Source organism: Saccoglossus kowalevskii, chromosome 10, assembly GCF_978046115.1.
Source record: "Saccoglossus kowalevskii chromosome 10, keSacKowa6.1, whole genome shotgun sequence".
Taxonomy (NCBI): domain Eukaryota; kingdom Metazoa; phylum Hemichordata; class Enteropneusta; family Harrimaniidae; genus Saccoglossus; species Saccoglossus kowalevskii.
This window is the reverse complement of record NC_140650.1, coordinates 9,731,607-9,744,658: the sequence shown is the minus strand read 5'-3', so window position 1 is coordinate 9,744,658 and position 13,052 is coordinate 9,731,607. Positions and strand designations below refer to the sequence as shown.

The 13,052-nt window shown below is 36.5% G+C and overlaps 1 protein-coding gene across 2 annotated transcripts; it reads right to left on the bottom strand.

Moving 5' to 3' along the window:
• Window positions 1-723: 723 nt before the first annotated feature.
• On the bottom strand, window positions 724-10,379 carry LOC100378330 (max dimerization protein 1-like). Of its 2 annotated transcripts, none has more exons than XM_002737582.4 (6): window positions 10,165-10,379; window positions 9,949-10,036; window positions 9,109-9,141; window positions 5,167-5,281; window positions 4,474-4,636; window positions 724-3,593 (listed from the first exon to the last, which is right to left on the bottom strand). In XM_002737582.4, exons 1-6 carry the CDS (start codon window positions 10,220-10,222, stop codon window positions 3,466-3,468), a joined length of 585 nt encoding a protein of 194 aa, XP_002737628.1. In that variant the 5' UTR covers window positions 10,223-10,379; the 3' UTR covers window positions 724-3,465. The 2 variants fall into 2 exon arrangements, with proteins under 2 accessions (XP_002737628.1, XP_006820040.1); XM_006819977.3 differs by having other exon boundaries at window positions 9,949-10,030.
• Between the last annotated feature and the right edge of the window lie 2,673 nt (window positions 10,380-13,052).

Below are 13,052 nucleotides of genomic sequence, written 5' to 3'. Positions count from 1 at the left end.
AACAGAAATATTTATATCCATTAAACGTAAAGTCGGCAACAACAAAGTAAAGCTTCGTTTGCTAGACACCTGGTTTTTCAATGTGGTTTATTGAAGCAAGATAATATTAGACCACGTATAATATGCGATCGCTAATGGTGGAACAACCAGCATTTTGCAGTTATGGGCAAACACCTTACATAAACAGCAACAATTAAAGCAGGTAAACAACAAATAAATTTGGTAGTAACTGAGTGAGAAACTGTATCAGGACTTCACATCCTGCATGGGCTTTCACTTAATAGCAGCAGTTGGCAGTTATGGTCTCTCAGGTCATCTTGTTTTTGTGCAAGCCAAACTCTGTAACGAGACTCATGCCAGGCAGTGTAAACTAGCAACAGACAATCGGTACACATGCTGCTTAGCCTATGCAAACGTTGATTGAAAACTTTGATCTTGCTTGGCATCAAAGTCAATGAAGGGAACACAGCATATGAACCAGGTCACAGCCATCGATAGTCCAACAATCTACCTATCTGCAGATGTGTGAACTTTTCCCCTCGTAAAATGCATTTTTTTTTTACCAGTAGAAATTGAAGACTAATACTGAATTGATAACGACTTCCTGTACCGATGGTAACAATTCAATGCGTTGAACTTGAATACTGCCAACACTAGGTTGCTTGCAGGGCTTCTCTGGAAATGAATACTTTACAGGAAAAAAAAAAGACAATGCAAAATGAGTTTTTTTGCTGGGAAATAAAAAAAAAATTTATTTATATCAGAACAACTGGTTAAAGGTAATAATAACATCAAATTTCTGTCAGGTATATATACACACATACACACGTATACGCTCTGCAATATACATTCAAATCTAGAGGACACCTGAAAATCTGCCAAAAAAGTATTTTTTTGCCTAAACACCAAAAAACTGCATGTTGTTTAAACCTGAGAGGGATTGTACCACAACCACCCAACCTTGCAGAGAATAGAGCATTATGGCAAGTAGAGAGTACGCTATCAGACTACAACCATGCTAAAAACACCAATAATTTCAAAAATAACTAATTCAGTTCTGAATTTCTAAGTGAACTAGAAAAAGAGATTCCTAAAAGTTGGAGCTAGAGCTTTTTCAAGAATCTGGGGGAAAAATCTACATTTGTTTTTTTTAAAGTTTCTTTGTTTTTTTCAGCTATACATACATTTCATTTTAACTCTTTTCTGTACACATAAATTACATGCAAAATATACAATTGAAAGTTTTGCTGGTTTTACGTTAGGTTTGTTTTTTTAGTAAAAACCTATGCCAGCACGTCTCGTCTCTGTAGAGACAATTCTACGAGAACCATAATACATATATATATATATATATATGCCCTAGGTTGGATGGAGCATGGCAGCCAAATTTTTATGTTTGGCTAATTGCTTTTTCTCAAAATTGAAATGCAATACAACATTCAAATTTACAGAAATACTAAATATTGATCGTATTTGCTAAAAACTCTAAGATATAAATAGCACCATATAAAAAAAGCTCCATGATCGCGGAGAAATTGCTCTCTACAACACAGGAGACAAATTTTGGTATTTTTAAAACTATTAAACTCAATTCTGTGGTTAAAAGTACTCAAGAGATATTTTCAGCTGAAAACGGTGCATGCAAATTACCACGATCACAGAAACTGGCGTTGACTTGCAGCCATGATGATAATCAGATAATTGTTTTTTTTTTTCACACTTCTCTAATAAAAACATCTTAGCAAAAAAATGCACACGCAAATAAATAACCATATAACTTTCAAAGTCCCGATTTTATCAGGGAGGTTACCCCCCCTGGGCATCACTGATTGGTTTGAAATCAACACCTGTAGCGTGCTTCAAATTTGGCCATGCAATGCTTAGCAAGCAGGCTGTAACTTTAACGACCAAGAAAACACATGGGATTCTCACACGTTTTATTTTGATAAATGATCAAAAATAGGGTATGGTGGGAGGCTAGCCACCCCCTGCAGTTCTACTAATTGCTAACAATTAGCAAAATAAAGCTGGATTATAAAAAGATGCAACCCTTGTTTTGTTTTGATAACTTATCCGGGTTGATATATACGCACCAAATATGATAACATTATCAGTCAGTCTATTTCCATTTAAGTATGTGGAAAATGACACTATTAAAAAAATAGAGTCTCTGTTTGGAATGTTTGAGTCTAGAAAGTGAATGCTCATGTGTATGGACCAAAAAAAAAAAGTCAACGATTCTTGGGTCATCATGGCTCAGTGACTGGATATGATAACAACTAGGTCTTTTGCCAGCAAAGCCCATTTAGTTGGAGAAAACCATTGTTCAGTGTAACAAAACATCCAGGCCCCAGTGCAAATGTTTATAAAGGAAAAGTTTGCATAACAATGTCCAAGCTTATTATGCATGTATCCGTTTAAAAACTGCTATCCACCACAAATAGCACTGTAAATTTTGAAATAATTTGGGAAGAGGAGTCATTTTTCAGCTTGCTAATTAATAAAGCATGTAATACTCTGCACAACAAGATATGATTTAGGGGGTACAAGTAGGCTTGCTAAGCACTGCAGAACCTCTCGTCAATAGTGTGAATAGTGGACCACTAAATATTATATTATCTTAGTCCCTTGAGTCATTTTCAATGACATTACAAATAAAATTTTTACATTACTTTCTGCCATTATGAGCATATGCATTTACCAACTTCCCAGAATTTGCCTTGGACATACTGTATGCTTAATAGGACAATAATTAGTTAATCTAAGCATCTAAGCAAAGTAGTGTGATGTTAAAAATTAAAATGATAAAATTATCATTTTCTCTAGGTATTGCGCTTTGTTGATTAAAACAAAGATGTGTAGTTTTCTCTCAGAAAACTATTTCAGTTAATTTCCAGTCCTGTTTTGTTATTTAAAAAAAAAAAATAGGACTTTACAAATTGTGCATAAAAGATAAGGTTGCAACTTGATCACATGTAATTTCTGATTGAAATTATAATAAACATTCATTTGGGCCTCTCAATGCTGTGTGCGATCTCATTCTATATTCAGAATATAAATAATGCTGGTGACCAATTGAAATAAGCAAATTATTAGTCTTCACCTTTTCCAAAACATTTCTTCAACTAAAAATCAACATGACTAGTCTCTCATTCATAGAATCAGATGGTGACGCTTTCTGCCCCGAGTTTCCTGTTCACTACAGACTTGAGGAATGATGAGGGACCATGTATGGCACTGTTTCAACTTTTAACCTGGCTGCAGCAGCCTTGATGAGACACAAAAATTGGAAGCAGCTGCATTTAAAAACAAAACAAAAGTATTTCAGCTAATACTGCCTTGACACAGCGAATAACTTATTCCATGCGCTTTATCCTTTTCATTTTAGTCCACCAAGCTCTACCAGACAATAATCTGTGGCATGGAATACAAAATCTAGAACATGGAGTTTCTTGGCGGAGTAAATCACGAGTCCTGTACATCAAGAAGTTTGATACTGTTCAACGTAAAACCACCATCACTTCCATTCGTTTCAACGCTACTTCGCTCATCTGAATCACTGTGACTAGTGTAACCAAGGACGTCAACCTCATCTGCAAAGGCCAAACAAATACCAATTTAATGATGGGCGTTATACTTTTAAAAAATAACACCACTAAAAGTAAAAGGTCCATATAATTATTTCCCATATTAAATACAGAGCATACACACAGACTTTATTTAGCAGGTTTTAAATATCAATGGAAACAAAAGACAGATAGGAAGTCTACAGATTTGAACAACAGGGATTATCTTGCAACTGTGAACACAACACACATCTTCATTATAATTATGTAGATTGCCGATATTAGGGACATACAACAGAGAATAATGCGAGAGCTGAGAAAGTCTCTATGGTTATTTTTAAATCTACGCCTATATTCTATTCCAATCTACTATATTCTCTACCTGAAATCTATCATATTCTGCCTTCTGAAATTGAGCATATTCTACTGAAATATACCGTATTATACTGAAATTTTTCATATTCTACCTTTTGGAATATTCTGTGGTATTCTACTGTATTCTACCTCCTGAAATCTGCTTCATTCCATTGAAATCTACCGTAATCTACACATTGCCAGGTGACATTTAATTCAGCTATCCATGGATGTTTTTCAGCAGGCTATGTGTTAACAAAATATCTTTCTCCAAAAAGCTATCACATACACTTAGGAGCCCATTTACCATTTATAAACCCCAGTGCAATTAATTACAATGACTGCTGATTGTTATTCAAATTGGGCATACCATCATAATTTCCTCATGGGCGTCAGTCAGTACATTCATTAGCATTTATAAAACTGATTAAAATGTAACCACATTACATGTATGCATCTCTAATGACCAATTTAAGTTCTCAAAACCAGCCAGTGAATGTAACCACCTCACAGCTGACAATTCAGAAAAGAAAAATAAACTGAATGGACCTACCTTTTTCTGAATCTTCCGAATAGCCTGTACTGTCTTGCCTGAGTTTTCGTGATTTCCTAAATACATTGGTGTCTAGCTGCTCAAGCCTTCGCTTCAAAAACCTGTGTTCCCGATTTAGTTGATCTTTAAGCTGCTGGTTTTTTTTCTCTTTGTCTTCTAAATTCTAGGAAGGAATAATAAAAATAAAATAATACATGGTTCAAGTGGATTTATAGTTGAGTGTGATGTGATATTTCAATTTTCTTTTATTGAAGCATTAAATACATTTTTTTTATTGTAGATACTGAACTTTAAACAGAACTGAAATCTGTTTTCCTTCGTCCAATTATTTTTTGATTAACAAATGTTAATGGTTTTACAGCCAGCTGGAGCACAAACTTGAAAGGATAGTACATTAATCAACAGTGGTAGTGACCAAGAACAGATAATAAAGCAAAGCTGTTACACTACAACCCATCCTTCTCTTTTGTTTATCCATTGAAATGTACTAGATAAGGCATCAGCAGTTGTCATGACAACAACCATCAGGTTATAGCATTTCCATTGACACATGTACACATGCATGAAATAAATCACTTGTGCTCTGATTATAGATATTGAAATATACAATAGATGTCATATCCCTCATACTCCCTAAATTAAAAACATGCATGAAAGATTTATACTAGACAGATTTGCACATTTTTTTGTTACCTTTATAAATACTCTTGCTTTTGTTAGGAGCCCTAGAGTGGTATGTCTTGTGGCTTCAGGACCAAGTGGCACCATTTCTTTAAGGCCTTCCAGGCAGTTTCGAAGATGGGCTCTCCTACGAAAAAAAAGAGAGAGTGTTATTTAAATGAGGATGTAAGCAGCAAAGTAGGGCAACTTTGTTTACAACATTGCTCTGGCACTCAGCCAGGTCATTCATGATCAGCAGCTTGCATTGATGCTGAACTTACTCTCACAGGTCATTATTAGTTGAGGAAAATGAACTAATTATCATAAAATATGCAGGCCCTCAGTGGCCATCATCTTCAAGGCACTGACAGGTTTCATCTGCAGTAAGGCACATGTGTCATTAAAGAACCCCTGCCAGCCTTGACCCAATAAAGGTTGTGTATAATGTTACACAGGCCAGCAATGCTCTGATTATACACAGAAACAATATCACTATTTTCCCCAAGCATGACCAAAAAAACCTGGGTAGTGAAAAAAAAAATCCTGACTACTTAGTTAGATTTTGAATGCAAGGAAAGTTGTAAACAATACTCTAGGCCAATATGGCAGACTGGACTGAAAGTTGCTGTCCATCACAAAGAAACTGAAGCAGATCAACCTACTTAAGAAAGAAATAGGAGCTTTGACACAGTCAGGTCAAATGAGAGTTTCTGAACCAGAAATAGAATTGATACCACAACAAAAGCAGCAGGTTTTTTTTTCCCAATTTAAATATGTTAAACATACACATTACAAAACTATATCCTTATAAAGTTCAAACAATACATTATGATAAGTGAATATCATATTCTGAGAACTGGGGGGGGGGGGGGCATACAGTTTTAACAAACCACGCACACATACAATTGTTCCCAAGCTGACATAACCTCCTTACAAAAGCCAAGACAAATATTTTAATGGGCTGATGAAGTTAACTAAAAATATGAAAAATTACTCTTAATACATTTTACAAAGTACTAGTATTTTGACAAACGTTTTAGAATATCTCCAAAAGAACATTAGAATAGAAAAGTGATGAATGAAGACAAGCTGAATGAAAAATAATGGCATTTTACCAGTGTGTCATATGGCTAGAATATATCTTAATATCTCAACATTTTTCTCAATGGTATGGGGAGAACCAATGATATAGTATCTTAATGGCTATTCAAAAAGTCACTATTTTCAGCTGCGGTTTTAATGACAAAATTTGTTTCATTGTGGTATATATGGTAACTGATGTTAAATTATAAATGTTTGCATACTATTTGTTTTTTTTTAAATTGACAGATCAAGTAAAAAAAAAAGTCGAAATGCTGTTTGACTTGTATGTAACTAATTATATATATATTTTGACAAACAATTTTAGGTTATATGCACTAAAATATGAACACAATGCGAGTGTCGCATTTACTTCTAAAATGGTGAAAAGACAAAAAAAATACTGATATCCTGTCACACTACACATAAAAATTATTTCAGTTCTCATATTTTTTTTTTACATTCTAACTGAGACACTTAAAAGGCAAAAAAAATCAATATGGTATAATTTCAAATTACATTTCAAGGAAATTTCTTTGCTTTTTTATGTTGAAAATCCATTTCCAATTCAAGCAGACTCCATTTACTGAAATGATATGAACTGTGTACACAATTATTCATTAAGAAAAATCATTAATAAACAGGCATCTATCCTCTATTTCAAGTAGCATTGTTTCCAGCAATAATCTAATATTGGGGTTGTCAGCATGAAATAGACATGGGGCTTCGAATTATAATAATCAACTTCTTTTGAAAGTCAACCACCATGTAACATGGGATAGACAAGTTAATTAACTAGTTGGAAAAAAGTAAATTGCAATAACATTAAAACTGGCCATCATGAGATTGAAAAGGTTTTGTAATTTTTTTTTCACACACAATACTTTCAATTTGGGTTGGCTGCTTTATCTGATAAATGGAAATGAAATTTCATAGAGCACTCAAAGCCAGTGTCAAATACAATCCTCATGGGAAATCTACAATATTGACAATTTTGCTTGGCAATGTCAGTTTCATAAGCCACCTTCAAAACTAATAAATATTTCTTCCCAGAAGAAAGACAGAATAGAAACCAAAAACCTTTGCATTCAATTAGCTAATAATAGAAGATGAGGTCAGAACGCAATTTGGTATCCCCCTTACACTCACCAACCCACCCACACGATAGTAACATGTACATGCCATACAAGGAAGGTTTTTTTCGAAGCAATGTGTTTGCTACTTTCAAAGTACATGTGGATTTTTTTTCACAATGACAGGCTTGTATATGAAGCTAGAATACAAGGGTCACTGCTACACAGCTAAATCGGTCACACATTAGCATAGCTGTAATCCAATAGAAAGCCAGAGTACTGCACTTTAAGTGCTAGTTCTATTGTATGCAAAAAAAACGCTGGCCATACATTACTGCATACAAAAATGTGTCACTGGAAAATAAACAGTGTCACATTTTTATCATTCCAGACCTAGTATTTTCTTTCATGACAGCTAATAGCCCTGAGTACAGTCCTGTAGGTTGGCCTCCTTCCGTTGATCATTCGGCCCCCACAGTCCTGAGAAGTCGCATAGACCGGGGATTCGACACTATTGTGAAAGAGTGTATCGGGCGATTTAAGAGGCATTCAGCTTTGCGGTTAAAAAATAAGCAGGTCGATGCGTCTAACTATTCTAAATACCTTAACTGGAAGCGAAATTACATAAGATTTCCCACTAGGGTCGATAAAATCGACATTTTCCAACGTCAACCGAAAATATACGCCGCCATCTTGTTCTTGACGCATTCATAAACAAAACGTTGTTTCGTTGCGTAAAACTTGCTTTCGCCAACGTTCCAGTGCTGTAGGTTCATTTTTCGGCCACAAAAAAGGTATTTGTAATCGCTAGATTGGTCGATAGATGTTTTAGCTGGTTACAATCATGAAAACTGCAGAACGGTTCTCCGCCATAAATTTGTAGGCGGGTGTCGAATCCCCGGTCTATGCGACTTCTCAGGACTGTGGGGGCCGAATGATCAACGGAAGGAGGCCAACCTACAGGACTGTACTCAGGGCTAGACAGCTAAAGGCTTGCTTATGATGTAATACAGCAATAAATTTTTGACCATTGAGAGCTTAAATGACAACTGATTTTTTTTCAAAGGCATGCCAAATTTGATGCAACATGCTTCTTTTAAAAAATACTTTATGCAAAAAAATTGATTTCGGTTTCCTTTGTCTTTTGTAATTGGAGAAAATTAATATTAATATTTTTTTTTCTTACTAAAAATAAAAATGAGGCATAGATGACTGCTTCTTTCCTCAATTTTTTTTTTTAAAACCCAGGACTGTTAAGTGTTAATTCACATAGTAACTGGCGCCAACCCAGCAAAATCTGAGAATATTTTTTTATTTTTCATGTATATAGCACAATATACGAAAGTGTGGAAGTCTTTTGTTGACGTCATCAATGCTTAACAATGACCTGAAGGTAAATTCAATATGAGGATGACAACGGGCCAAGGCTGCAGAAATTTACACGCGCACACTCATGCCTTATCACGTCGCCGGCCGGCACAACAAAAATATCAAAAGACATGTGAATACACATTTAAAATACCGTGACAGATAGTGAAAGTCATGCACACACATGGCGTCTGTAATTTCCAAAAAATAGGACTCCACACATACTGTCTACACAATACTCAACAAAAAAAGCCGTTGTTTGGCTGTCCAGCAGTCGATATATCTTGCAAACCCCGTAAAAATAGAATCTTTGAAAACAAAACATGCATTATTCATAAGCGGGCATTATCCCTTTACACCCGCTGTATTCATGTGTGGTGGGAGGGAAACCAAATACGCGACGCAACGGAAAAAATAGTCTCACATAGGTACGCACATCTTTACACACACTCACCTATTTTTCTCTAGTTCGTTGTGAGTGGAACGACTGCAAAATGAAACAAAAAAATGAAACAAAAATTAGATTGAACGGTACTGTGAATTTTATCAGCAGTGCTTGCTGTTATGTTATTTTCCAAGCAGCTGAGATAGTCTGACCCCGCACACGTTTGCGGGTCACAGTAGTGGGAGGGGAATTATTAAAGCGATCAAGGCGATAAAAATGCAGGGGAAATATAAAAATTTTTCTGAGATTTCAGGGAAAACTACGGGCTTAATAAGACTTCACACAAAATATATACTATCGCGCTAATTAATTTGTTATTTAGCCTTCCCTACAGAAAAGACCGCGCACTGTATCGGGAGACGATCGAACAGGCAGCTGGCCTTTTGTGCCAACATACACATTCACGTCCTCGCGCTCAAACACAAACGGATGAAAATCTTTCGAATTTGGCATCCAATCTACAAAATTGGTTGAAAATTTCGAAAACGGCAGCCAGAAAAATATGCCAATTTCACGTGACAATTTGAGCTAACGACGGCACCAAGTAAAATACCATGGAAAAAAAACGTCAACAGAAAATGGCGCCCGGCCACGTCGACTGTCCAAATTTAAGTTATAGGCTTCAAGAAAAAAAATCAGAAATAACACAAATACAAATATCATTGTTTAAAGCAAAGAATATACGAGTAGATTTACGCAAATTTTAAAAGACTATTTTGCCCTGGTATTGCAGGAGACTCAGCCCATAAGATCAGCTGGTCGGTTTGTTTACATTCAGATATCTACGAGTCAACATCGAAACAGGAAAACGTCAAAAAAATCCCCGATTTTTTCTTCCACATTACTCACCTGTTACCCAGAATTTTCTTAGCTTTTAGCCTCTTGCGTGATGGCTCGTCGTGTAATGGCAGTGGTGATGCATATCCGTGCTCTGCTTCTGCAAAAAAGGGTCTAGATCAGAATTTTGTTGGGCATGATGGGGAAAACTCAGCTGTCAGCCGAGAAGAACAAACACACAGCATGTCCATCTGACGACCAAAACATTCCACTGTCAACGAAACTTACCGCGTTCTCTCCTCTCTAAATATTCTGCTGCCTGCAGCAATTGGGCTATGCTCATCATCTTGAAGAGATTTTATAAAGACAAAAAAATATATAAAATTGTGGGCAAGAATAAAAGACGAAAATTGTTGATCGATAGGTAAGTATAGTCTCTCTGCACTCGGCGCATTTACGTGTGGCGATGAGTTCGGCACGTTGAGAAGTTGAGGTCAGATCACAAACAATATTAGCAATTCAAATTAAAATCCCCCAAATCAAAGCATCGATTGGTTGATCAAGCTGAGTGATGACGTCAGAGGACGACGACATGTGTGACACACGTGGATGACGCCACGCCCTGCATAAAAGCATCAAAACACGAAAAAAACACTCAAAATCAGTTACTTAAGCACATTTTTTTGACGCAAACAAGCACGATTCTGGTCTTATGTATATCCATTTGTCTCTTCATTATGTTTTCTGTACAGAAACAGTGAGTATTTATCCAGGCCAGAAAAAAAATATGACCAAAACAATGCATTGCATCACGGGACTCTCGTGTATAGGGGCGGATCGACATTGTTATGACACTGTCAAACTCAGCTGATAGAGTAAATAATCACCCTCTAAAAATAACTTTTAAAAATTTTCAGGCCCGATCTCCTCTCTTCCTGTCGAATGACCGAGTAAATGTAAAAATCACGTCATTGAGAAAATAAAGTCATTTTCAGTCGGTGTCGAGGTTCGTGTTGATTTTGCACAGTCGAGCCACAGCAATCCCATCCAACAACACGCGTCATGATCGACCTTGAGTTCACTCGACGTGACTTTAAAGGAACTTTAAATTCGCAAGGTAATCAAGAAGGATATATGTATATCAACTGACGTGTATATAGTGGGTCTGGCATTGTATTTACTTATGGACAATATTTTTTGTTGTGCTTCTTTCATTTATTTGTAATTTTATGTCGTTTTGTTTTAATGCCAGACACTTTCCATAGCAACAACATGATACGATCAAGACGTTTCCGGTTTAAATGACCGTCACATGTGCCGGTGGAATGACGAAGGCGTGAGTTTCCCCCACGTGTCTCGCTTATTTCTGGTCATACGATAAAGCCAGCCAAATCGCACACTATTTGTTCATGAAAACTGGAGTAAAAAATACCGATCGAGTAGCCACGTCTGCCATTCGTCAACGTATGCCGAACCGAGTGCTGTCACATTTGTTATAAGTAAAATAACCCTCGAAAATAAATACAATTTCCCGCTGAAAACCCGCAGTTAGCAGCGAGGAGGCGCTTTGTATGAAGCATATTGATATATTGTGACAAATAAAAAGAAGCAGATGCATGAGGATTTGATGATCTTGAACTCGTCCGCTGAATAAATGCCGTTTATTCTTCAATATAAATTACCCTGCAGCAACAAGAGTCAGAGAAAAAAAGCGTTGCCTGGCGACAGCTCAGTTGACATAACGGACCAAGTATCCATTCTGACAAACCGCTCGATTCCATTTAAAATATATAGTCAGTTGTTATCTCCCCTGTTTAATATTCTGTCAAAATGTTTGATTAACAATAATGTAAATTATTTTAACTGTTGACCCAGATATATAACAATATAGAGGACGATTGTGACCAGGGTTTATTTTGTTATATATTATAACAATCCGTATGTTGCGTTATTAAGAATACGTTTTATTGTTGGATGGTCTGTTGAAAAGACACACACAAATATAATGGCAACTTAGTGGAAATGTAGTCGATAAACAGTTGACCATCATTCAACTGTCGGTGTAAATAGACCACTCGATCAATCAACGGATCGGGTCTGTACTTGTTCCTTATCCAGCGTGGCTGCTATGGCTTCAATTTTCCAGGAGTGGCAGCGAGTTGGCGCAATGACTAAGGTGAAATGTGGGAGTTAAAACGCGACGGTGCATTGAACATGCCGATGCGACTAAAATAGCGATTTAAATAAAATGGCTGAAGGTATATCAATGCTTGTCTGTGCCGCAGATAAGTCTTTCAATGTTTTACCCCAAGTCGCGAACGGACATGAGTATACGTGTTATATACAAGTACGTGTATGCTTTAGTAGTCGCACCATGGTAAGTCGAGTCAACTAGCGGTAGTCGTTAGCGCCGTCTAACACACGGGCGTGAGCAGTTCGGTAGATTGTTGTATTAGCTTTCAAACAATAGTTTGTCTTAATAATAAACACTCTCCTAACAAAGACAATGAAATATGTTGAACCATGGACACCCATGTTTGAACGTACACACTTGGTATTTGTTTGACAATTAACGCTATGGAGATAATGGGATTAATATTCAGATTGCCTTATTATACTAGGTAACTATCTTTCTGACACGTGTTACCAGGAAAACCGTACGGACACTGACCAGTATGAAAAGCCTAGCGTGTACTTTTCAAACGCCGACTTTACTTTAACATATATCACATCGCCATAGAAACGTTCTAAATTGAACCCATATTGTACACAACCTATATGTGACACAAACATCGCACGCTTTCCTATTTTGTTGGAATACTTTATTACTCTCGTAAAAACGAAGGGGTTTAGAGGCAAACGCTACAAATATTTTATAATATGGATTGGAAATATTGCTTAATGATATTGGATGTAGATATTAATGTTCAAAGGCACGGCTAGTCGCCGGTTACATGCAGCAGAACAGAGCTGAAGGTGACTATTATCACGAATCCTGGGGGTGCCTACAATCAAGCAAAACTCCCTAGAAACATGTGCAAATCTTGTAGATGACACGTGTTGTAACAAAACGTAGACCAAGGACAAATCCGATTTAATTCGCCGTCATAAGCTTTTAATTCTATTCTGACTGCCATTTTGTTGTGTCAGGCTGGCTGTGACAATGACTGACCCGC

Bases quoted from the DNA above. Each gene is read 5' to 3' on its own strand.
- LOC100378330 (XM_002737582.4), bottom strand. From the start codon at position 10,222: ATGATGAGCATAGCCCAATTGCTGCAGGCAGCAGAATATTTAGAGAGG. The intron at 9,142-9,948 runs GTGAGTAATGTG...TTCATTTTGCAG, and splicing joins AAGAAAATTCTGGGTAACAG to TCGTTCCACTCACAACGAAC. The intron at 3,594-4,473 runs GTAGGTCCATTC...TGGCCTTTGCAG, and splicing joins TTCGGAAGATTCAGAAAAAG to ATGAGGTTGACGTCCTTGGT.